Source organism: Hippocampus guttulatus, chromosome 7 (genome assembly GCF_054856545.1).
Source record: "Hippocampus guttulatus isolate MCC_2025c chromosome 7, RoL_Hgut_1.0, whole genome shotgun sequence".
NCBI lineage: Eukaryota > Metazoa > Chordata > Actinopteri > Syngnathiformes > Syngnathidae > Hippocampus > Hippocampus guttulatus.
Window position 1 is genome coordinate 13426834 of NC_141267.1, and position 27316 is coordinate 13454149.

A 27316-nucleotide genomic window follows, 5' to 3' on the forward strand; every position below is an offset into this window, starting at 1 on the left:
TAGGCGCGGTTAACAATGCATATGTGTGTGTGTGTGTGTGTGTGTGTGTGTGTGTGTGTATATATATATATATATATATATATATATAGATTTTTTTTGGGTGGGGGGACTGGGAAGTTATGATTGAATATTAATAATTAATTCTGCTTAGCAACAAGTGGCCAAAGAACTCATTAACAACCAATACAAAAACGGTTGGATTTTGTTCTTTAGGGCAGGGGTCACCATCCTTATTGAAACCGAGAGCAATCTCTTGCGTACTGATAAGCGTGAGGAATATTTGAAATAAATTTGCTAAAGTTTAAATCAGAGATCAAATAAACTTTACTGGGTTCTTTTTTTTTGCACTCATTGCAAATCTGTGCTTGTTTTATTTTCTCTATTACATCAGATTTTCATTATAATGATAATATATAATAATAATATATTTTATGCACACGTAATAAGTATAAAATATAAACAGCTACAGTCGTACTGTCTTCTTATACAGTATGTTGTTTTTGAATGATGGCGAGTTCAAAACAGTTGATCTGTGTGAAGTGACAGGCCATCATTGAATCAATAGCGACATCTGACGGACATTTTTTGTTCATGCAGTTTTCCGTTGGGTTGTAAGTCGGCACAATTTACAAGATATCATCATCGTCTTTATTTGGGAAGCCGATATTAAGAAAACGCGGACACGTATAGAGTATTGATATTTTTTTGTTGAAGGGATAACACTAGGTCGCCTTGTCGTGAAATAACAAACGAGCAAAATGAGGCGGAACCTATGTGTTACCAGTGTGTGTTCTAGCCGGCGCTATTAGTGGGTGTATCAATAACGGACCAAACGCGGAAATAAATCCGACTGTCAACATTTTCAATTCTAACAATTTTAAAACAAGAAGCAGCTTATACATTTCATTAACATCGATCGGACCGCAGTTTTCTGTTGTCGCTGTACAATTCCCCTACAATTCTAAGCCACACGTCGTCGCTAACGGTCCGCCGACACCAGGCAAGGCAATGGCATCTAGGTCGCCGTCATCCTCTCCGGACACTGCGACGGGTTCAGGTACCGACCCGGCCCGGCCAGATACTGGAGAACCCCTCGGTGGAGCGGGTTCGGACTCTGACTCAGACCTGGGTTTGAGTAAATCTGACTACGGGGCAATGGAGGCGGGAGATCGCCTGGAGGGTGATGACCTGGTACAGGAGTTTGAGTCTGCCGCCGACCGTGTTGGAAGTCTGGTCCAAACAGCCAGCAGAGACCAGCTACTGTATCTCTATGCCCGGTACAAACAGGCGAGTCATGGATACTGTGACCCGTTAAGCCATCATTCATTAGCATCATGAATGAACCAAACACTGAATTGTTATCACTCATTATTAAGTGAGCAGGTGCATAATATAATTGTTTTTTTTTTTAGGTCAAAGTGGGAAAATGCAATACGCAAAAGCCAGGTTTTTTCGACTTCGAAGGACAGAGGAAATGGTACGTATAGCTTTCCTCCCTCAATCCCTCTGTCTCTCTCAACCACACACTCTTGTTTGGATTGTTTGTTTGTCCCACCACCACTATTCCCAAATTTCTGGCTCATGTGGAATTGTGTATTTATTTTTTTTGCTTTGGGAGTGTGTCCCCTCAACAAGTCACTGTTTGCTGACTTTACTGAAGCGTTTGTTGGTGTCTGACAAATTACCCCTCATATCTGGGGGAACAACACTGTACAAGAACGTTTTAAAACACATTCAGTAGCTAATACTAGCACTTCATGAGCTATAACTTAAACTTATGAATGATAATTATCAATGTGAATTTTTCATTTTCAGGCAGGCCTGGAAGCAGCTTGGGGACATGGAGCCGCAGCATGCAATGCAAGAATATATTTCCTGTGTCAACGTGTTAGACCCTGAAGGCAGCAGGAGGGTAATATTAGTAATTACTAATGAAATGATTTTAAACCAATATTCATGTTTGTTGTTCCAATTTAGCATTTACGGTTATTTCAATTTAATTTATCTAAACTTCAGATCGATATCAGAATCATCTTTATTGCCCAAGTATGTAGAACACACAAGGAATGTGTCTCCGGTAGTACAGGCTACCCTATACATATACACACACACACACACATATATATATATCATACCCTATATGATCCAATCAGATAATATTCTTTGAAATTCTTTCAAATGAGCTAAATAATATAAATAATCACAGCTTCTTTGGATAAATTGCTATTTACAATCAAATGTTACCAGTGCAGGCGTCAGGGATTCGGTTCCTACTCAGGGCTGGTGCAATGTGAGTGTGACCAGTTATCTGTAACTCTCTGTACCTTGTGATTGACGGTTTTTGTTTGTTTGTTTGTTTGTTTTAAATAAATAATGCAGTGCTGTGTCCTTGCCAGTAGAGGTCAGTCTCACTGCATCAATTATAATCTTTGGTTTATGGAAAAAAATAGACACCTCCACGACAGTTTTTAACCAGTTGTTTTTAAAAATATAACTGAATAATGCAAGACGTTGTCATGGACCGTGTCTGTTTGTAGTGTGACACAAGCGAGACCGTTGACGCTCTTGTGTCAAGAGAATTTGTGTTGCCCCTGGTGAGGCATCTCTTGAGGGCAACTGCAGACTTCTTCCGTCACAACAATAATATTGCACTCTGAGCTTCTCATTGGAACACTGCTCAAGGCGAAATGTGTGAGGAAGAATATGACAAAATATTAAAGGCCTTATTGTCAGCTGCACAGTAAAGTAGCTGAACCTTTTCTTCAAAATGACCCACAGGGCAAAAGGAGAAATTCGTTACCAAAAAAAAAAAACATTACTCAGATTAAAATACACATTTAACGGCAATAACATATCTGCCAATTGTGCATGCATTAAACAACATTTCTATAAAACATTTTTCTTATGGGATATCTTTGAATGAGTAAAACACATTGAAACTGTCATCATGAAAATGTGAGCCTACCCAAACCACTTGCCCAAAGTCAACTGGGATTGGCTTCAGCTCATCCGTGGCCTTAGTTAGGACAAGCTCGATAGAAAATGGATAGATAATGTCACTATATAGGCTTTGGATTAAGAACTTTCCATTGTTGTATGTCTTTTGGTGAATATTAGCAAAGGGAGTCCACATAAGGATGCCTTTGGGAAAATAGGCAAAATGAATTGAAGTGTTTGTGCCTGAAAAGCCCTTCATGACTGTGTGCACCTTTTCTGCTGATCACTGTTTCTCCCTCTTTGTTCCCTCCATGTTCAATGCCTGTCCTCTTCCCGTTAATGTGGCCCCGCTCCCCTCTTTAACCCTCCATTCATTGTTTGCTCTTCTTCCTTACTTATGTCACTTTAATGACGTCACACTCATGCTCCCGACCACGCTTGACACCTTCTTTTTTCTTTGGAGAGGAGCGAGCGGGAATAATTGCTGGCTTTACCTCATTGCCACACAATGCCAGTGAGGCAGTCGAGCATGCTGCCTGCAAATGTCCAAACCTGAAAAGAAGCTGATTCTATTACTACAGCCTTTATCTTGGAAGCGCCGTTAAATAAGTAGTGTATAGACTTAGAAACCGGGCCGAGAATAATAGCCAGAAGTCGACCTTTGTTCCTGCTTCAATTGTTCAGAAGATACTGGTTTTATATTAGATTATACTGCAGGGAAGCAGGGACAGCGCATCAGCGAATATTCTGTTTCGCAAGTGGATTAGTTTGTCCCAAAAGTGCACGCACCGTTCTTTCACTTGTCGTGTTTCCCCTCCTACTTTTTCCATTTTTATGAAATCAGGTTTGCGTGGGCTTCTTTGGAAGTCAAGTTTAGTCACTGAAGAATAGGCTGGGGTTGGAAGAAAACACAAATTTAATGAGGAATGCCATAAAGGAGATAATGCAGTTGGGCACAGGCCTATTTAAAGCCAAATTGTTGGATTAGAAACTGAGTACCCACCTCATGCGCATGCCTGAATCTTATTCGGGTGCATGTAATATTTACTGAGACATTTGGGAAAGAGTGGCGCAATACCTGCATCGTTATTCACATCCAAACCAAAACATTTTGGGTTCTTGCCTGGTCCGTAGGCCACCCCGTCACCAAATTTTGCAGTGTTGAAAAGTGAGCCTTCACAAACCAAAAAAATTATCATGAAACAGAACTTAAAAATCAACCCATTATACCTTTTAACCGTTTCATGCACCAATAATGACAACCTGTCACCTGATAACATGATAAGCTTTCCACTGTAGTAACCGCTGTCCCTGAGAGGGTTAAACTATTTGAAGTTAGGTGAGGGTCTTTAAATCTTGCCTGAAATCCTCTCACAAGGAAGGAACAGCTCCCACTTTGAAAATCACAAACAATCACACACTTACTGGCACAACATTAACCGTGTTACTGCCAGGGGCATAGCATATGTACAGGTGTCTTGCTCCCGTGGTTATTATTTATTATTTATAAGAGCGGGTCTGAAACCCGTCTTGCATTTTCCTTCTTTTTTTTTTTTAAATTTTATTTTTTTATGCATCAGAAGTTCAAAGGTTAAACACAACAAACAGTTTTGTACAGGCTTGCTAATACATCAATCCTGGGCCTGAACTTTTGTCTCTTAGCAGTACCAAAGTAAGGATTGTGGCACGTTTAGGATTTTTCATTGTCAAGTTGTGCACCAGTGTGATTCTTTCATATTTATTTATGTTAACTAACTCGTGCGTGTGATCTGTGTGTGACAGGAAAGCCGAGGAGCAGAAAGGAGAACGGGCTTCGGAGGCGCAGCTGTCAGCTCTTTGTACCAAGAGGAGACCATCAGGTAGTAGAATTACAAATACTGTACACAAAAAGCCCACCAAATATATTATAGCACTTTCTGAAAGAAAGCTTCTGTTCTTTGACAAAAGAATGTGAAAAGTCAGCGGGATTGTAGAGTTGGCTGATCCTGCATCGCCTTGGTCCTTGGCTTGGCTCTGTTTGATTACATTCAACAGAGCAGAACACACACTCCTCATTTATGTTAATGGAATATTTTCTCCCATTTCCTCATGCCTGGCAGACTTACTCAAGCTTAAAGACCTCATCTTGCTTCCAAATGAAAAAAAAAAAGCAGCCCTTTTGGCAATTGAAGTGACATGTTTGAATCCTGCTGGTTTCTCGCTTCATAATTAGTATGCGCGGTTTTTGGAGACGCCGGCCAGTGTCTCTCCTTTATAATTATGTTAGCATTGAAGGAAAGAGGGGGCGTGATGAGAACGTGGTGGGCACACATTTACATTCCCAGAACTCTGACTCCACTCGCAGCTAACAATCATGCCCCCGTGCCCAAACGTACATGTGCCACCTCTCTACACTCAACGCGATTGCGTTCGAATCCAAGCAGAACTTTCCGGCACTGTCACATTGACTGCTCTGCTGCATTCCAATTTCATCTTTGCTCGCAACCACAAACACACAAAACACTCCCCCTTCAATATTCAACAGCTACGCACCTGTCAGAGTTAATTGCATTGATCGCCCCTCACCTCACTCTCAAGACGCGCGCTTGTGTGTATTGATAAAAAGCAGCATTGATTTGCAATATCACAACGTTACCGAGCTGATCAGCGTGTGATTGAGGAGGCTTTGAGCGCCCCGTTTGTAATCCCCTCGACAAAACATGCTGATCAACGCAGGTCGGGAGGCTTTGTTGCCTTGGGCCCTTTGACGGTAGCAGGTGCTGAGTTATTTCACTTCTCATTGCTTCTTTATTGTGTGTGTGTGTGTGTGTGTGGCCAGTTTCGTCTGATGGATGAAGGACATATCTTCTCGTATATCAGACTGGACGCCCACACACACGTATACACACAGTGCACATGAGGAGCTTTTTTTTTTCATGACTGGGTAGCTGGTGACCTTCCCAGCATGCATTGCTGCACTGTTGATGTTCACACTGCTTACAGGAGCCGCATTAATCATTTGTTTGTTCTGTGTGTGTAGAGCATCACATTGTAGAATTACAGGCACACACAATACAGATGTTTTGGTATGTAAAGATTCCCCCCCCCCCCCCCCTTTGGCACTAAAGTGTATAATATTGGCATCCTTGTCCGATCATTGACAAAAGACTGGTGAGCTGGCCGATGGATTAGTTACTGTGGGAGACGGATGGTGGCTGCACATCAGGAGCACTTGGGGTCACCGTGGCCATCGGGCAAAGGAAGGGAGTGGGCGTGTCCGAACAGGAAAATCATGAATATACATTGCGGCGGTAATCAGGAATATGTAAATGCATGAGATCATACAAAACGTAGCGGTGATAAAAGTGTAATGAGTTATTCATGATTCATCACAGGCTGATGGGCACAACGCCGGGGGAGGGAGGGAGGCGAGGGGGAGTAAGATGAGAGAATGTGTTGTTGAAACAATATGAAAATAGCTTCACTCCAAACAACTAAATTGTGAGGAGTCAATGACAGATTTTGTTTTCAACTATCTACACATGACCTGGTTACTGGTATAACGGGGGTTTTTTTTTGTTTTTTTTGTGATCAGGAACCAACACAAGCGTATTGAGAAGCACTGGATCCCTACACATTGCTCCTCCTCTATTTCCTAATCAGTACAAACAAGTTTCAGGACGTTTCACCTCCTCCACTATTGATTTGTGGTGCACTAGGTTACTGGTGAATGGCCGTAAATAATCGGCAACAGCCCAACGCTATTGTATTATTATTTTTTTCCTATCGCACTAACAAAGTGAGGATTATTTCCTTCAATTTCTGGACGAGGTGCAGAGAACTACAGACAACTTAGGCCAAATACTGTGAAACCTCACAAAAAGTTTGTCCACTTGGACACACTGATTACAGCCAACTTTCACTTCTGAATAAGTGCGTGCGTTCGGTACCTGTCTGAGAAGAGGACATATGGATCACTCGCCAACCCACAGCATTATTTACACCTGGAAAACATGCAACTAATAGAGAAACTAAAAAAAAAGACTACAGAAAATACTGGTTCCATTTAGCTCAGCAAAACAGAGGTTCTTTAAAGGGATTCAACCTTGAAAATGGTGTCACCTGCCCCCACCAATAAGCAAAATTCCACCCTGTGTGTATGGGCACTGTGGCTGCACTGTGTTATGGGTCAAGGTTGGGTTGAGCACAGAAAGCGTGTAGCTGGGGCGTTGAGGGGATGACGGGGGGCGGCTGGCAAGGTTTGGGCCTTTGGGATACAGAAGCCACCCACCAGAGGGGTGTGTGGGCTGTCTGTCACACAATAGAGCACTAAATTCAATTAATTTGAATGGCCAGCATGAGTAAGAGGGAGGGGAAGGCGTAAAGCTCTAAATGAGATTTCACCCCTTCTCTCTCCCCGCCACTACCACAACAGCACTCACTCTTGTCCCCAATGCCAGCAGGTGATTAGAGATGCAGAGAGATAATCAGAGGTGGGATGGCGCCTCTTAGGTGTGTTTGTGTAGCCATTGTACGTCAGCGTTCCCAGGGGATGTGGCGTGTGGTTGTTGCCTGTGCATGAGGTAGACAGAGGTTGTGTTATCTGTCTGTGTGCGTTTGATGTGATCCTTCAAGGGGGAGGGACAACAAATAAGCTTACCAGAAATGGTTTGCTGACGTTTGCCTCACTTGTTTTCCTCCATTATCGATCAATTATCAGAATTGATCATTACCGTATTTTAAAAATGGTCTCATCATTTTTTCTTCTCTCCTTTTTTTTTTTGTCAGAGAAGAGGATAAGAACATCTTTGATTACTGTCGAGAAAACAACATTGAGCAAATCAGCAAGGCCATCAGCTCCCAGAAAGTGGATATCAACTGCAAAGACGAAGAGGTAATAAAAAGACCCTTTGTGAAAAACGTTCACGCGTGGTGCACAGCACGGGTCACACGGGGCACATTTCCTTGCTCATCACTGCAGTTCTTCACGAGAATGCGTGTGAACTCAAACCTAACCGCAGGGCTGCCAGTGTGACACCAGAGGGCAGTAGTGAAGTTTTGAATAAACCAACAGCCAGACTCGAGGCTGAGGACCTGTGACCGTTTACATTGCGGTGTGTGTGTGTGTGTGTGTGTGTGCGCGCGCGTGCGTGCGTGTGAGAGAGAGAGAGAGGAGCACGCCTTGTGAGGCTCAACATGGGAGAAATATTTCTAGGAGACATCCAACTCGTCAGCGTAATGATCTTGTAAATTAATCTTTAATTACTTTTTTAAAGGTTATTTCGTGATAATTACAAACAGCCATTTAATAGAGAGGACACCACAGCAGTAATACATCTTTAATTTTCTGCATGAATATTATAGGGGGGGAAAAAATGCAAGGCAGTTCTCAAAGTCATGCTGTTTGGTGTATAGTGCTTAAGTTTCTAAATGATTCTCGAAACGCCTTTTGAAGGGGACCTTTTCAGGTAGCTCATTCTCTCAAACCGAAATGAATTAATCATACATTTAAAGCATATAAGCATGACTTTTTTCTAAGGGATCTCACACATAATTGCAAATCATTCCGGCTGCTTGGTAAAAGATCAAGTCAGTGATGTAGTGTCTCCTTTAACTTTTACAATTTAACACTGTTTCAATAAATTCCAGTATACTGTATTTCCATACTTGCCTGTTACCCTTGATGCTGAATTTCATCTTGAGTTTGAGCACAAAGCTCTTATATGGTAAGTTCACTTTTTGTGTTGAACAAAATACCCTGATTGATTCATGATAGTCCACTGCGGCCCCTGTAAAGCTCTCCGCTTAATAGTTACATTGGCCTCTTACTTAACTGGTCTTTAGTAATGATGCAAGCATCATTCAGTTGCCACACACCTGAGGAGCGCAGTGGAAAGAGAGGAATGAGGAGTGAGGGGCAAGCCTATTGGTATTCTGACCCGCTTCATAAGTATCCATTCTAACATGCAGCTGGGGTGATCAATATGATTTAAACGGCAGAATTGGACTCGGACAGTTTGTTTTACCTAATTGCCCCCACTGAAAAATGAACGTGTGTGTGTGTGTGCGTGCGTGCGTGCGTGCGGGTGCGTGTGCGTGTGCGTGTGTGTGTGCGTGTGCGCTTCAACATGATATAGAGTGGGGGCTGCTGATCTATGTCGTAGGGACACACACACCCAGCCCAATCAACCAAACCTGCAGACTTGCTGCTTTTTGTCGCGGAGGCCTCATTCTCCGACTTTAAAGAATACAACAGGAGCAGTATATATGTTTTTCTATTAGTGAAAAGACTGACATGTTTTAATTTGATTATGGTCATCTTCGTATGCATCTACTGCCCAAACAAGCTCAACAAACGCCCTTAGGTCAAACCCAATTGATAACTGTTGCAAATGAAACGGCTTCCTATGCTGAGACCTGTCCTTGTGCGTCTGCAGGGCCGAGCGCTGCTGCATTGGGCTTGTGACAGAGGCCACAAGGAGCTGGTTTCATTTCTTCTGCAGCACAAAGCCGATATCAACTGCCAGGTAGGCACTTTTGTTTTTTTTCCAAATGACAGCATCGTACATATGTTAAGAAATCTGATTAGTTGAGGGACTGAGCAGGATCGTGACCATCTTCACAGCAAGTAGGGTGGTCAGCATCAGAAAAAACATTTTCAGGGATTTTATTTTAGGTTGGCCAGACATCAATATTGAAGATAAAACCTTTCATGGAGGTTTTCAGGTTTACAGGAAGAAATTTGATGAAAGAAACCAGTTTTACATTATACTTGCGATTTGTATTTGAGAACTTTTTTTAATGATCCACGGGAATATTAACAATCATTTGACAGTATTGTCCATTTTAATTCCGACAATGGTGTGAATCTGAACTACCTCAGTAAAAGGAGGGCAACTAAAGTAGCACTCATTAGTGCGTAGAAGTTCTCCGAAGCTCAACAGAAAAGTCATGCAAGGCCCTGCCCCTCCCATCTGCTGCTTCTCGTGGGTTCCGTCACACTTGGGCCCAATTAATGGTGACAAGTGGAAACTTTCATTCAATCGCTTGTGTAGATTTTGTGTTCGCCTGCTAACTCACAAACCAGCGGCATCAAAGCAATACCTGACCTCTCGTTGTGGGGATTTTGCATTTGACCGAGGTCAAATGTGTAGCATGAGCCTCAAGAAATAGTTGAGTAATGAAATTCTACTTGATCAACAACATTCTGAATTAACCCATTCACTCCCTTTCAAACCCTTTTCAAGTACAGTCAATATAAAATGAGGAGCTGGGATTAAATGTGTGGCGTCTGAAAAGACATCTAAATACGTCTTTGGAAGTGAATGAGTTAATAAATCATGTCCGTCCATACTTGATACCATGAAACGCATGCGAAGTTCTGAAGAATGTTCAAAAGCATCAATTACCACAACCTCAAAATAATCCGATAAATGCTGTTTTTCCTTGTAGATATAGTGTGAATGAGGAGATGGTGTGGAGTTTACCTCTACTTGCACATACTCTCAAGCAAACCATAACTTATATTCTGTCCTGCTCAGATCCTTCTTTCCTTCCACTTTTCCCCCTGAACCTCTGTCCGAAAGTCACCTTTAATTCACGTCGAACCCCGGACAAATCCTCCAGAGCTTCAGCCAAAAGAGCTGGCTGGTTACTTGTGTAGCCTCTAGCCTCCCCAAGGTTTAGCACAACAATCCAGGAGGGCTTTAGCTTGGACTGTAAGCTGGCTCAGCTGCACATCGGAGAAATTAGTCCTCTGTCTGCTCAGAAGGCACGACACAGCCACCAGGTTGCACACCGAGGCTTTAACCGTAAGGCCGAATCAATTGGAAGTAATCAAGCAAATTGTTTCATGTCGCACAAGCCACATAATCAGGACATTTCACAAATGACTTTGTGTGGTCATACGTGGCCTTTTTGTTTCCAACGATGCAGGGAGGGGGAGCGGGGGGGGATTTGCTGGGAATGGTTCATAAAGGACTTAACTGAGGGATAACTATATTAAAAAAAGCATCTAACTGATGATATAGAGCATTGTTATAAAGATGCAACAGTAGATCAAGGCTTCTATTCCTTTTGGAAAAGGCAGCATGCATATTTCTCGTTTCCGTCACAAGATCTTAACTGGTGGATCACTCAGTCCGAGTGAGAAATATTCACCTTTGCCCATGCTGGTTGAAATAATTTGCATCCTGCACAGATTCCTTCTCGCAGTTGGCAGACAGCAGTTGATACAGATGTTGAAGGTTTCAGATATGTGCTAATTATTTGGAAATGAAGCAATCAATCAAAATACATGGATATTCTATACACAAATTCCTCTACACGAAGATTTTTCCTGTATTTTTAAACTATTCGCTTCAGCATATCGCTGTTGGAATCCCCAATGTCACAATTTGATCAATTTAATAATGTTCTTTACAAATTTACACGATTATTCTGTTGTGGTGGTCTACATTCATTTCTGGCTTAACTTTATTTTTTTTGTTTGTGTAAATAAGTCTCCTAAATGGTCAGTAGTTGCTCAAAAAAAGTATCCAGAAATCTCATTAAGTTATGATATTCGGTGACAAACATTATTTGGCGCTGTAGAAGTCCAACACTCAAGTATCGGGCTGAAAATTAGCTGATCACAGCGGCGGTCAAACTCACAAGTGTTTTGCAACACGACGTCTCATTAGAGAGAGATTCCAGAAATTAGACAAGCAGTGTTATTGGAAGCAGATTTATGAGGTGGCTGAGAGGAAAAATATAGTTGTCTAAATCATAGCACTCCCTCACAATGCCAAATTATCTCATTATTTAAAGCTTGTGGAACGATGCCCTTCTTATTAGAACTTGCTTGAACCCCCTTTTTGTCACTTTTCATTTAATCAGAGAAGCGGTAATGACAATCTTTCCTTTGTGGCCAAAGTCTGTGACAGCTTTTTAAAAAGAAAAAACCCAAAACAATTTACAAGCAAAATGGAGGAATGTTTGTTTGAAGCCACGGGTAATCTCTCTTGACCTCCACCAACTGCTGAGCAACCAGTAAATAAAGATCAAACATGATTTATGCTTAATTTGTTGATTAAAAAAGGTGGGAGGGGGCTTTAGAGTTGAACAAAAAGTATTATTTGACTGGCTGAGAAGGGAAATCGTTTGAAATTAATCAACTGATTGTTTTAGTGAATTGTTCCCAAACCCCGGTAACCTGCATTAAGGGCTCGTTTGATAGTTAATCCTGGATCAAGCCTTGGGGGTGGGGCTCTACAATAGATCTGGGTGTGCGTGGGTGTATAGGAGTGTGTGCGTGCGCGTTTGAATACACTGATCACGGCTCTGCCACCTGCCAACTGTAGATCAAACCCCATCCTCACCATGTTGCCACTAGCTCCGTAAAAGTGGGACAGGCCCACGGTGTGCAAAGTACACTTTCACTTCACGTAATAATGGAAATGACAGTTGAAAAACTGTACTTCGGCGCCGTGTACTGTGCTGGAATGTATTTAAGAGTCTGAATGAGGCGGAGGCTTAAATTCATTGAAGGCATTCCATCATATCACAACTGGAAAAAAAATTGATCAGATTGTCAATATCATTCATAGTTAGCACCCCCTACCCCACTCGGATTTCCCATATACTGTAATTTGGTAATCAATTTTTATTTTTTTTTATCATTTACCATGTGCTATTCTGAAAAATAGCTAAAATAATTACATTTTGTTGCCTCACGAATGCACAACACGTTTTTTTGTTTCTTTTTTTGTCTTTTACTAAAAATGTACAATCTATGTATTTTTTTCTCTATTGTGTTTTTTTCCCCATAAATAGACTTTGTCCTTGGATAAAACCGTGCTAGCTTGCCCACTTGTGTCTCTGTCCACGTAATGCTTTGTGACAACGGTGTTTTGAAGAACAACATGGCAAACTTAGGGTGGAATTGGAAGGGCAATCTAACCATTGAAAAGTCAGCTTGTTTATTAAAACGCGCAGGGAAGTACGTATGTCATATTGACTCATTAATTGTGACACACGAGGCTATTGTGGGATTGCCACTCAAGAAAATAAAAAGCTTGATCACCCTTCTTTGACGAGGTGTACACTTACCCTAGTGTGATTCTTCTCAATTCTTAATTTGTAAATATAGTTTTGGATAAGACAGCGTACATTGAATGATCATGCTTACTGCATTGCCACTTTCTGCAAATTAGTGTCTTCCAGCAGCATTTTAAAAAGCCCCCCCCCCAAAAAGCAGAAAACTAATTCCCTCCTACTTTACTATATACATTTTGTAACTGTTCCCTAACGATAGGTATGTAAAATGGTTCTGCCACAAAATTGACTTTTTTGCTCTCCGCCATACCCTCACCAGATTTCTTTTCCTCCTCTTCATGAAAACCACCAGACAAATTCAGAGACGTGAATGAACACATGACCCCTTGACTCATTTTTTTTCTTGGACGGAATAGGCTCCCACACATTTGAGACAGTGACTGTTTATGTTTTTAATGCTTTGGTGACTTTGGGAGTCTCTCAGCGTTATTTAACACCCATGAATGTGTGTGCCTGTGTGGTCATTTTCGGTCCAACATCCACCACTCAGTCATCCCACACATCCCCAACTTTTGTTCTCAGGTGCAAATACCAGCTCCTCTACGAAAACATCTCAATAAGCCAGACAGTTGCCATGGAAATGTGCAGTTATTCATGGGAACCTGAGTCCGATGAGTTTCGGGAGGCGCTGCAGACGGTCACAAAGGTCGCGAGCAGCCCAGAGTGTATTTACACAATGTGGTACTTCGAGCGTTGATTAGTGGAAGTAAGTGGCGGAGGCGTGGAGGAAAAGTTGGGATTAACCCGACAAAATGCAGGTTAACGCCACGCAAACAGAGCGCCAGGAAGGACACATTGTTCACGGCGCACCGAGAGGAAGTGAGCGGAGGACGTGGCAGAGCAGGTGTCACATATTCACGCGTGACTGTCTCCCTCGCTCACGCCCGCGCCTCCACGTTGTATTAAAACAAGATGATCCATGAGGCGGAAAGGGCGACTCGCAGCACCGCTAATTCTAATTAATCCAGCGTCGTAGCGTGGCCTCAGCAGGGCCCCAAGTGCTCCCAGTCTATCAGATAGAAATTCATAACTTAATTGAGGTCAGATTCCGCAGCCGAAGGAACAAAAGTCTCCGGCCGGGACCAGCTAGATCAATAGTAATAATTATCCGATCGCAAGGTTGGCCCGCAATTGGCGGACGAGGAACACAAAACAACAAAGTCGACATGGTGCTTCTGTCGTGGCTCTTGGTACAGGATTGGACAGTCTTGGTTTATAGAGCCGATGAAGAGGCTTTACCCTGAAAATTGATGACTATGACGTCAACCTGTGACAGAGGGAGTTCTGTATTATTTCACACGTTCATTCCCTAATGAAGCTTAATAGGAACAAACTTACAGAACAAACAGTTCAATGCCTATCAGAAATACAAAATAATTGCTTTAGTTTTCATATCATTCAATATCAGTCTGACTTTTTGGAGCCGAGTAATCACGAAAAACATGGTTACACTCCATTTGGAAGGGGAGGGCGTCTTTTTCCCTGTTCAGCGTCTGTTGTAGCTCACACAATTCCAAACGCACGCACGCACGCGCTCGGCTGATAGAAAGTCAATGTTGGAGCCATTGTTACAGGTTGCCTTCGCTCCCCTTTCCGAGCAATACCGCCTATAACTAATGGCTCAGTCAAGCCAGTCATAACAAATACCCAATAAGATTCATCATAATTGTGTGCACCCAAGTGTGTTGTGCATACGTGCGCAGGTGTAAATGTGCAACCTTTTCTCCATAGCGCTTCAGATTCGTATGCACAAGGAGGAATAAAAATGAGAAATGAAAAACTCCGGAGAAACCGAATAAATATCAATTCACTCTGCAATGTGCCGCAATCACACAATATCTGCGCATGACTATTTCGTTCTGGATGTGGAATGAGCACATTTCGGCTCCCTCCGCCGCTTGACTGATTAATGCCGGTCTCGGCTGCAGTTTGCTTCATACACTGTTACACATATTTAAGAGCACTCCATCTGACTACCTCTTTATAATAGACCCAATGACAGCATAACTGGAAAATGTTGCTCTCGTCTTTACAAGTTTGTCTGCCTGACGACTTTCCTCTCCTATAACTTTATGGCACTACTGCCTCCGGTGCGTGCGGTAAGGTCTGCAACAGGATTGTATTGTTATTTATTTATTTATTTTTGTATTTTGTGATGTTTACGGCTGTCTTTGGGGGAAAGATAACTAACACATCAATGTGAACAAATGTTTTCCTTTGAAAGACGACGTCAAAATTATGTTTTATTATAATACCTGAATGTGGGTGTAGATGCGCCAGTAAGACAAACGAATCACTTATTCCCCCCCTATTAGCTTTTTGGACCAATAAAAACCTCTTTGTGGAGAGTTGAACAGGTGAAGCAAGGCGTCCATTGGCAAAATATTTGCAGCTTCGGAACACATACAGTACCTGGGTTCAAACGTTTCGCACATGCGGATAACTCATTTGCAACGCATCAATGGGCACCGTGCCTTTGTCAATGTGTAGCACGATTGACTTTGTGATCACCTTCCCTGGGCTCCTTTCTCGTCAAACGCAAAACAGTGCGAAGACAATTCCACTCACGTATGTCTCTTTGATGGCATTGAAGTCACGAGTCAAATATGTGAAAAATTGTTGCTCGGGGGCGGGGTCAGAAAAGTCACCAAGTTATCAACACTGACAGTGCTTCTGTAAACTAGTTCCTCTCTGTTTGCAGCCATGTTGTTAGTGGCAGGAGTACACGTCAACTCAACGATCGATGACGGCTACGCACCAAATATAACTCAGTTTGGTTGAGTTCCTTTCTATTAAACTGGTCATGAATATGCAAATGCTAAAAAAAGAAATAATTCACATCTTATTTAGGAGTGCACATAGTAGTTATGTTTATTTGGAGTTATGAGGCTCCCATACAGGGGTCCTTGCTTGATTTTTGATATTGGAAAATATAAACGCATGCTTTCACAAATGCCCTGCCATTGGCTGGCAACCGATTCAGGGTGTCCCCCGCCTACTGCCCGAAGACAGCTGGGATAGGCTCCGGCACCCCCCGCGACCTTCGTGAGGATCAAGCGGTTCGGATAATGAATGAATGAATGAATGAATGCTTTCACAAATGTGCGACTCTCCATTCATATTCAGTACAGTATCACCAACGAAAGTGAATTAAAGTTTAGAGGTTTTGGGTTAGCGCTGGAGCATGATAAGATCCTTTCCCTCCTGCCACTTTGACGATTCCCCTTTTCATTGGCTACTTTAGCAAGCCGTAGTTTTACGAAAAAAATTCAAACGGCATATATCACACGCACTTTACATTTTTATGAACACATCTGCGAGATGCTCTTCTCGGATTCATATTAAGTAGTCGCCACACGGCTCGACTTAATGAAATGAGATCTGTTGCCGTGTCAAAGGAGCCGCTCAGACATTCACACGCTTCTGAATGTATAATGCCAGCACTCACGGGAGCGAGCTGGTAACTTGACAGTGATGCTGCCGTCCAGAGAGGCCTTGCAGCAGGAAGCAGTCGTCTTTGCCTTCATCAGCTCTTGTTTCGTTCTCATTGGCCACTCACTGGGCCTCGCCTACATCCTACTATTTGATTTCCATCGTTCTTAACCATCCACATAAATTGTCAGGAGCATTAAAGCTGTCCTCGACTGCTTCAGACAGAGAAGGGGGGAGTAAGAGCTGGAAACTCGGTGGGTGCATGGAAAGGGGAGGGGGTGGGAGGAGTGGGGGGTGAGGAGAGAGAATAAACAAAGTAAGTGTTTTGCCTTCCATCAGTCTCCTGCAGTACTCAGCTTTATGAGCCCCCCCCCACTACCCCCTCCCACCATCCCTACTCCCGCTGCCTCCGCCGCAGCCCCCCGCTCGCCTGGCCATTGATTTTCATATTACACTCTTTTTTGCATTTATTTATTTCATATATTTCTTTTTAAACATCATCGATGAGCTGCAGGAGGACGGACGGAGGGGGGGGGACCAGGGGGGGGGGATCCCCCGGCCATGTACATTCTTGGCTTCGACCCTCTCCTCCTCTCTGATGGCCGTAATGGAGGCTAAGACATCCCATGGGAACAAGCACGTTTGGTGGCGCCAAGAGGGGAGGGGGCTGTGCTTGGGTAGAAGGCAACAGATTTACAACCAAGGGAAGCGCATAACTGTGAAAACCAAACCAAACTGAACTTTTGTACGTTCATTGAACATTTCAAGGATGCTGTACTGTACTGAATAAAAATTAGCCGTTGTTGCTCCACCAAAAAAAAAAATCCCTGCAATCTATACCCTCGTTACTGGTCCGATGATGTCAGCCGTAGGCTTGATGGTGGTTGAGTGGGAGCACCCGGGGTACCTGAAGGACACTCCCTGGCGGTGTGAAGGGCGGCGAGTTAGGCGTCAGGCTAATTTGTCCATGGGTGCCAGTCCTCACACGCTGAGTGGCAAGGTTACCTCTTGCGGCTCAGAAAGGAGGCTCAGATTCAATTAAGGGTGCCCCTCACCCCCACTCCCTCACCTCCCACCAGCAGATCCTTTTAACACCGGGGCCTTCCCAATACGCACATGCACGTAAAGCGCACAGTATACACACACACACACACACACACACATCTGATTTGTCATTTGGAATTCCAAGACACACACACACACTCACAAACAACTCAACTGTCTGCACAAATAAATAATCAATGATTTAATTGGCCTGCATGGGGAAATTGAATTTCCAATCTCAAAGGAGATACGATTTCAGTGCCTTGCTCAATGATAGTTTAATAATGCTCAGGAATAAATAGTCTCTCACAACCTGTTGACCAAGTGAAACAGATGTGGAATTCATCTAAAGTTGTAATTTTTTTAAATTTTACTTTTGTACAGAGGGCTAGGTGAAATTTTCTCAAGTACAGGAATTGAACTAGTACTTCTACTTTGTCTTTTTAAATTTTTTTTACTCAGGCATCTGCACGTCTACTTCAGCGGGCAGCCACCTTTGCATACAACAGACACATCAGTAACATGCTATTGAAAGATGCTCAACATTTACTCTGCTTGATTGTCTACTTCTTATCGCAATTTGCAGGTCTAATTAGTCGTTTTATGCTGCAGCTATGCTTTTACATTGCGAAAGGATGAGGCGTGTTCTAGAGGTCAGTCCTGCAAAAAAAAAAAAAAAAGATGTAATGAGCCAAAATAGATGTTTCAAAAGATTTTGAGGTAACATGGTTGGCTCATAACGAATCATGTAAAAGTGAAAGCCATCTGTCACTGCTTCTTACTTGTATGTCTCTGGGGTCTTTGCAATCCATCCCGCTCACAAAAACTCACTCGGTATGTTCTGCGCTTTGCAGTCATTCATCATAAAATCATTTTTCAAAAGTTTCTGAAGCTTGAGGTTTTTGGGACCACGGTCACTGTTCTGGTTGGAGATGGGTCCCGGTGAAGTGACCAGCATCTTTATCTCTTCCATCTTGCTGCATTTTGATTAATGGCACCTGCTCTTCATAATGCGATCTGCCGGAATCTGCATGCCAATGATTCCAGTCGATCGATTTACCCAACACACGCTCGCACTCCCTCCCAGCTGCTGTCATTATGAAAGTCAGAAGCTGCCGCACACATTGATCATAAATTATAAGTGCTTGTCCACCCCCCCCCCCCCCCCACTTGTTTAATGTTTCTGTCAGGGACGGAGAGCAGACGGGAAATGGGAGGGTGTAAAGTCTGAATAAAGAAGAATAGAACAGACAACGGACAAAAAGCCTTTAATTCTACCCGTGGAAAAAAAAAAGAGTGAATCAACAGTCTGGGAGGATGTTCACTCAGTTGTTTAATTTAATTTTTTAAAGACATAACACAAAACATTTCAAATGACAACTTTCTGGCTTTATTAGTTTTCTAAACCTGGTAGTCAGGAACAGTTACTTGTTTAGGCCAAGCAGAGAGAAAACATTATGGAATAAATCCAGAGGTAAAGAAAAAACATGAAATTGTGAAAAAGAAAAAAAAACGGCAACAAAAGAACACTTGAACTCACCGCTGGTGCGCATCACCTCTGGCTTTGAGGACAGCTTGCAGTCTCAGAGGCTCGGATTTAATGAGTGGTAAACGGTGCCTGTCATCAATCTGGCTCCAACTTTCTCCAATTGCTTTTGCCAGATCAGATTTGCAGATCGGAGACTTGGCATGGACTATTTTCTTCATGTTCCACCAAAGATTTCCAATTGGAATGAGATTGGGACTGTTTGCAGTCCATGACATCGACCTTATGTGTCTTTCTTCAAGGAAAGTTTTCACGACTTTTTGCTCTACATGCGTAATCATCTTGGAAAATGACTTCCTCATCCCCAAACGTCCTTTCAACTGATGGGATAAGGAAAGTGTCTAAATGGTAATGAAAATTGAAGATGTAATGACAGCCATCTCCCCAGTGCCTTTACCTGACAGGCGGCCGCGATGTCCTCAATGACTTCTGTGTCATTGTCAGCTTTTGTTTTTCTGTTTAGGTGTTAATGATGGCTGTTGTTTAGCCTTTTTTTTGTACGCAAGTCCCATTTCCTTCAGGCGGTTTTCTTACAATTTGGTCAACAGCCTCCAGTTTTCTGCCGTTTGATTTGCTGTGCATTTTCTGTTTTCAAGACAGTGCCGTGACGCTTTGGTGTCTTCCTTGGTTTACCAGGCTGCTTGCCTTGAGCAACGTTGTTTGTAGTTGGTCCAGATTTTAGACACCGCCAACTGTGAACAACCAGCATCTTTTGTGATAATGCGTGACGATTTGCCTGTTTTAAGAAGATATTCCTCGCCTTTGTTTCAGTTGGGGTGTCTCGTTTTGGAGCCGTAATTCGTGTCAGTCCACTTGGTCCAACAGCTCTCTTAGCTGCGATCACTCCTGTTGAACTGCAGATACGAAGTCAATCTAACCTTAGGCAGATGTTAATTTTAAGAACGGGAATTTATGAGCTCATTCTGTATTCCCCCCCCCCCCCCCCCCCCCATTTGCTTGCTCTAAAAATGGACCTGTTATCGACCATCATATTTTTTTCTGGATTTTTTTCCAATGTTTTTTAAACATTTTTTGAAATTTGAAAAAACTTTTTTTTTTTTGCATCGTGTCTGTGATCTGCTTTTTTTCCCTCCAAAATTAAACAACGCAATAAACATCTGTGACTGGTGATTCCATCATTTTTGCTTGGGTTGTACTTAAGGACAGCATCTTCCCAAATTCCCAAATGTATCTAACTTAAGTAATCCTTATTGTCTAAAAAAATACCCATCCTGACATTCAATCTTGAGGCAATGAAATACCGCATGGCTCCCACAGAGTAAGGAAAGTGGCGGAGTTTCACAAAGCTTCCCATCCAGTTCTAGAGAGTCAATAGATTTGTTCTCAAGCTGTTTTCAACCCTTCAAACCGATTCATATTGCATAACAAGAACAAACGATGAGAGGCAGCCATACCAAAAAGTATCACTTTGTGGAAAAAAAATGAAATTGACCATATTTGGACGTCCGAGGTTTCCGCCCCAACGGCAACGCTATGCAAAAGCCATCTGTATTTGAGAAAGATCAAATCAGCTGCCATCTCGTTAACAAAGCCAAGATGTGGACATCTTCTGCTAATCTCGGCTGCTGTCATTGAAGCTAATCACCCTAATGTCTCAAATTGTAAGCAGCGATTGATTGACGGAAGACACAGTCACCCCATCACAACATTAGCCACCGTTGCAAACTCTAATGAGAGTCATTGGACGAGATGGCTCAAAAAGTCCTCCGACCGTCTCAGCCTAATCTTGTGGCCGATGAGTGTATATTGCAATATACAGTACATACCGGTGTGTATCATATAATGCTTAGTTAATCTTCTATTGAATACAAACAAGCGCAATCGTTGAGTGGTTATTTTCATGGTCATTATGTTTTGCTTGCTTTGAGAAATAACATTCTACTGCCTGCTTTTTTTTTTTTAATTCTACTTATATGTACTCACTGAGGTTTTGTGTTAGCATTGAGGCTTGTCCAGCAAAATCCAGTGTTGTATTTGCTGGCTTTGACAAGACAAGCTTTAACATCAAGCTAAACAAATCCCATCCAAGGTTCAGACACACAATCAGAATGAAATGCTGCCAGTGTATCGCAGACTCCAGGGACGTCTGCGCTCTATTTGTATCCCCCAAACCGAGTTATGTTTTATGCCCTTGAAGCCACCATGTAATGCTGCCGTAAACGGTTTAGGCTCAACATTTGGACTATTCTTGTCCGAGCGGCAAGAGCATTGTGGAAGCTGATCCATGTATAAAACCAGTTCAGTCGCTTTCCAGGAAAGACATCTGCGACAGTCCCTCTGCGTGTTTGCATTGCGGAGAAGTTCAAGTACGGCTGAGGGTTTTATGACTTCCTGCTTGACGGATTCATCTGACATTCCTCCACTCTCATCAGACAGACGGCAGATGATGGGCTTTTTTTTTTTTTTTTTTTTTAAACAAGCATGTACAAAAATGTAAAGATGCTATCTAATCATTTCCTCGGACCTATTCAATCGCAAGGCTGAAGTATCAAAAGTGCATGACGCGTTTTTCTGTATTCTTTATCATCATCATTCTCTTACCTCACCTTGCTTGTGTGGTAGAAATGATAGATGGTTGTGACTTAGATCCAGCAATACTGCAATTGTACTAATAGGTCAATCCTTATTCATGCCGCACCTAAAGCATATTGGTCCGGCCCATTAGGGTGATCCACAGCTCAGTGCCGGTGCTCCTGCTATTGTGCAAGCAGCTGCTTTATTGAACACTCTGCTGACGTTTCTGCACCGCAAGGGGAAACTTTGGATGACATGCGAAAGCTGATGTTTGGTGCAACATGCCTCTGTAATGGGATGGGAACAGGGGTGCACCCCGAGCGGGTTGGGGTGGGGGAGGGGCATGGGGGGAGGGGGGGGGGGAGGGATTGGTGCCTCTTCCAAGCTACTTCCAAAGCAAATGGAAGACAATCCAATTTCCTGTGATTCCATCAAGCCTGGGTCCTCGATTCAGGGGCATTAGGGAATGCTGAGAGGACAGGCCACTGACCCCTCACATGGCACACAAGCACACACGCACGCACACGCACACACACACACACACACACATATTGCCACACTCGACACAGTGCATTCAAAACACTGTCTACATTCACTCCACCATACATCTGCATTTAACTGATGATATTAAATTTTTGTTAACTGTACATACCAGTGATTTTAAGTTATTTGGTTAGTTGAGACTACTGAAGTCTGTGTTATATCCATATGTGCTTGTACTTAACTTCATAGCCACATATACAGTGGACCCCTGCTATCCGCGGGGCATAGGGACCGGACCGGCTCGCGTAAAGCAAAAATGTGTGAAAATTGATGCCATAATGAATGCATGCACCCTGTAACCTGATAATATGATAAGTTGTCCACTGTAGTAACCACTGTTAAATAACTGCAGAAATAAATTCAAGTAGATACATTTTTAAACCCCCTCAAATTCTTTAGTTGACTATGTGTACCTGTAAAAGTACATTTTAAACTGAAGCATCATAATCCGTGACCAGTGTAGTCGCTGTCACCTTTCGATTTTGATCGAGCCAGTGAATGGGTCTTCATGTAGACAAAGATTTAGATTGTTGCTGTATGAGAGATGATCTTTTCATGCCGGACGCACTAGAGTTCCCAAATAAAAGTACTATTTTCACAAGAACATGTTGATAACAAGTCCTGATATTTATTATGTATTTTTAAATTAGCTGCAGGAAAATGTGGTTGTCTCTTTAAGACCGCTTGCCATCCATGTGTGGTGTTCATGAGGCATTCCATTTATTGTAATTGTGTGGACAGTATACAGTGCCCTCCATAATTAATGGTAACACTCCTTAAGATATGTTAAAAGCCTTAAAACGAATTCAATTTTTATTGCAGAGGCATACTCTCATACTGAAAATTGTAGCCATGGTTCACCACACAGAATCAAGCCCTTCCCATGGCCATGTCAGTCCCCAGACCTCAACCCTTTTTGAAAACCTGTTAAGTGACGTTAAGAAGAGGGTGCTGTTTTGTTGGTACAAATTGTTTGCATCAAGGTTGCTACACATGTGACTCACATGAATTGATGTAAAAGAAGGATTTCTTAATTAGGTTGTTTTATTTTTACAACTTTGGCACAGTATTTAGCCAGTTCCATCTAACACCATCCATCAGACTGCCAGTTTTGTTGGGCATGGGCTAGCTACGACCCGTTTTCCACTCTCTGGTCGAGATTTGCATCTGTGTTTGAGATCCACCCACGGGGAATAGAAAGCTCTAATCCAATCAGAAGGTCCCCAAAGTGCTGCCCCCGAGACAGAGACGGAGAGAGAAAGTGAGTGAAGAAAAGAGAGAGAGGATCACAATAGGATCACCATGCATTGAGGAAAGCCAGGGTTGAAGAAGAGAGGGAAGGAGGGGGAAATAAAAAAAAGGTGGGGAATGAAAGCCGAGGGATTATGATGGAGGAGGTGAGTGAATGGGAAAGAGGGAAAAGGTGGATGTGGTAATGACAGTAGAGAGTGGTGGGAAGGAGGCAAAAGAGGGAGATGAAAGAAAAGGCAGGAGGCGAAAAGAGGAAGACTGGGTAGTTAGCAAGAAAAGTAACTGCTCAAATCTCAAAGGGGGAAACGACTAACGCGCACTTCCGTCGACATAGTTTTAATCTTTTGGAGGTGTTTTCACTGCGGAGCGGGAAATGTCCCCAAAGGCCGCCGCCTTTTAATCCGCCTCCAATCACGTGAACCCGGTGGACTTTTGTTCTGAGGGCGCCCAGCAGCACTTTGGCCATTCATCATCATTACGAGGTGCAAAGGCTGGCTGAAGCAGTGATTAAGAAGTGAATCTTCTGTTGATGATGCTTGTCATAGATTGAGTCCTATTCTACCTAGACGCACACCTCTCGCTCTGTCCTCAAGCCACATTTCCAACAAGAAATATGTCTCTACCATTGACCCCTTAACCCGAACGACCATTTGTACCATTCACACACACAGACTACCACCGACTCTTCACACTCATCTCTCTGTTGTCCCTGGACTGATGTGTGTCAGGGTCACATAGCTACCGTGTGAAATACAGTGAAACTCCTCTACAATGAAATCATTTTGCAGCAAGAAATTTTTCACAACAGGGGGGTTTTCACTGTTGCAAATTCAATCTCAGATGTAAACACACACACACACAAACGTATGTGTACTCTTTATTTTTGTTCCAATCGTGCATAAGTATGAGCATACACTTATTTGACACTTCACATAGTCAGTGTAGAAAGAAAAACGGGAAAGAAATTGCGGAATTTACAATCAGCATTCGCTTTCACTGACATCAATTTCTTGAATAATGTCTTTTATTTTTCTTCCTCCGTCTTTCATTTTGATCACTTTTACCCTCTCTTTCAGCGTCAGAGCTCTTCTTGTCTTAGCTGCTTGACATCCAAAGGTCCGTTTTGTCGCCATTTTAGCAATGCAACGTTCTTGCTGCGTCTGAAAGTCACAATAACAAATACTTCCTGGATGACTGCGCATGTGTAAACCAGTGTGGTGGTTGCTGTTTCCATTTCCGAACAAAGCAGTAGAGGTCACTGATGGATTAGACTTTGTTGTAGTGAATCTCGTTGCGAGGCAAGAGCAGACAAAAAGATTTCGTATAATGCAACAGGTTTTTTTTCCCCCATTGTGTGGGGGGCAGGAAAGTGGGAATGGTGTTAAGGCATGAAGATTTTTTCACACTAAGGGGTATTTTCGCCCATGTAGGTTTTGTTGTCGAGGAGTTTCACTGCACACTCAAACATCGAAATAAGTAAAAAATAAATAAATCATGCTTCAAAACATCACATTTCGACACTGCTCTTATAGCTGATCCAATAGATCCACTTCAAAAGCTGCCTTAAAAAACAAAAATAATCAATCATGTGAAGTGCTCATACTGAAAGAGAGAAGTCAAACTTGTTTGAATACCACCGAATCGCACAAAGCAACCAGACAGATCATGATCATGTTTGAGTCCTGTGTTTCCCAAATCAATACCTCATCTCCTCATAATCCCCCCCCCCATGGGCCAATGAAAACGAGTCCCGCTCAAACCGTCCACAACAAGGAGCCACTGATTGGTATGCTAACAGCTGAATTTTCTGAATTCTGTGGCTGCAAATTTATTTTCCGTTATCATAACTCTGTGCTGATTTATTCTTCGTTCGTCACAAGCCTGTTGAACGTTGTCTTTGCCTTTCACAGGATAATGAAGGACAGACGGCGCTACATTATGGTAAGAAGGCGGCTGTTGATGCGGGTGTCTGTTCACTTTTTCATTCATCGGTACTTTGAGGGAAACGCCCCCCCCCCCCCCCCCCCCGGTCAACTTTTTGTGCCGCTTTTCCATCCTGATGAGGCTTACCCGTTCCTTGTCTGCACGTCCTTAGGCATGTTTGTATCTAGTCCGTGTAGAGCTTCCAGTCCGGTTTCGGTAGATGTGTGTGCGTGCGTGTGGTTTGCTTAATAATCGCCCGGCCTCCCTGAGGAAATCAGCAGCGGTCCTCAGACTCCCCCTGACCCTTTCATGCCCCAACACACTTTTCCCTGAGGGGCGGTTCCCTTGTCCTTCGGATTCTGTTAGTGCGTAGCGGCTCCCATCTGTCCTCCCTACCTTACCGGAGTACCGGTAGTTTGGTGCCGGCCATATTGCGTCACCCGCTGGCACATGCATCCGCAAACCCAAGAAGGTGGCATGTAGAAAGATGACTAATAAACATAAGCGATGAACTCCGAGAGACAAATAGCAGAAAATGAAAATTCATTTCCACCTCTCTTTGCACAGGGCCGTGGCGGCTGGCAAGTGATTAATTGAGGGTTTACTGCTCACCATAAATTGTTCCCCTCCTCTACGGCTCCCTTGAGGGCCAGCTACTTTTTCTTTTTTCTTTTTTTTTTTTTTTACAGCTCAAGGCCCAGGCGAGACGTCGGCCACGTGTCGCGCACGCCGCGCTGGCTAAATAAAACATGCATCAAATTCAGGGCTCACTCAGGAAAAAAAAGAAAAAAAGCCACACGCTAATCTCGGCTGGCTTTTGTATCACCACATCTCGCATCCACTCTTTGAGGTGAAGAGGCCTGGCTGTCAATCACCTCTGTGCTGCTGACATCAGCGATCATGGCATCGCTAGAGGGGAAAAGGAGTTGTTCTCCCTGGGCCTGCGTGGGTTTTCTCCGGGTACTCCGGTTGCCTCCCACATTCCAAAACAACATGCATGGGAGGCTGATTGAACACTCTAAATTGTCCCTAGGTGTGAGTGTGAGCGTGGATGGTTGTTCGTCTCTGTGTGCCCTGCGATTTGTTGGCATGGCTTTCTATTCTGCACTACTCTATTTTCAGAATACACCCCTAAATGTTGTTTTGGCATAATCTCGGCAAATGAACATTGCGAAGGGAACCGTGTGATTTCCGCGGACATGGTAGAATTTCTTGCTGATCTAATAGTTGTCTTCTTTCGTGTAAAGCATCGGCGTGCGAGTTTGGCGACATCGTGGAGCTCCTGCTGAGCACCGGCGCCGACCCGTCCATCAAAGACATAGAAGGTTCTCTTCCAGAAGAGGTCACAGAGTCCGGCGCCATCTCTTCACTCTTGCGCCAGTACACCGCTCCCAAAGGCTAGAGCAGCAAGATGGCATCTTGCCCCTCGTCTCCAGAACCCCGTTCCCCACGTTGTCGTCTCAGCATCCCAGACTTCCCAGCATCCCTCATTTCCCGGGTGAGAGACTGTGCAACCCCAGCAGTTTGCATTTGAATAGTTTTTGTTTTGTTTTGTTTGTTTGGGGGGTGGTTTTGTTCCCGAACCTTTGAGGTTAGTTGGCTTTGCCGTGTTACTTTTTCATTTGAAATACTGTATTTTGACCTCACTAAGGTTGGCGGACATGGTTCGGAATCCAAGAAATGCATTTATCAACAGCACTGTCAGGTATTTGAATCTTTGGATGCGGCTAGACCTTCGAATTTATCATCCACAATCACAATCAACTTTTCTGACCACTGCTGCAGCTGGATGATTCATTTCTATTTCATTCCAAAGAATGCTTTGTCTGTCATTCAACACCATTAAATTCTTAAAAATGGCGGTACTCTTCTTTTTATAAACAGCAATCGTATCCATTTTTTTTTTCAGCCCAACACCCAAATTAGTTTCACCGTGTGACTCAATCTTGGAAAAATACAAGTGTAACCATGATAACATTGACCTATGTTTTTATCATCCTGGGAAGGAAAAAAATAAAATAACGGCGATAA

The 27316-nt window shown here is 43.1% G+C and overlaps 1 protein-coding gene across 1 annotated transcript; it reads left to right on the top strand.

Moving 5' to 3' along the window:
• The first annotated feature begins 819 nt into the window (after nucleotides 1-819).
• acbd6 (acyl-CoA binding domain containing 6) lies at nucleotides 820-27316 on the top strand. The gene is made up of 8 exons (XM_086116687.1): nucleotides 820-1287; nucleotides 1413-1477; nucleotides 1816-1912; nucleotides 4720-4796; nucleotides 7705-7810; nucleotides 9354-9443; nucleotides 25273-25303; nucleotides 26533-27316. The coding sequence occupies exons 1-8, from the start codon at nucleotides 1009-1011 to the stop codon at nucleotides 26685-26687; spliced, it is 900 nt and encodes a 299-aa protein (XP_085972813.1). The 5' UTR covers nucleotides 820-1008; the 3' UTR covers nucleotides 26688-27316.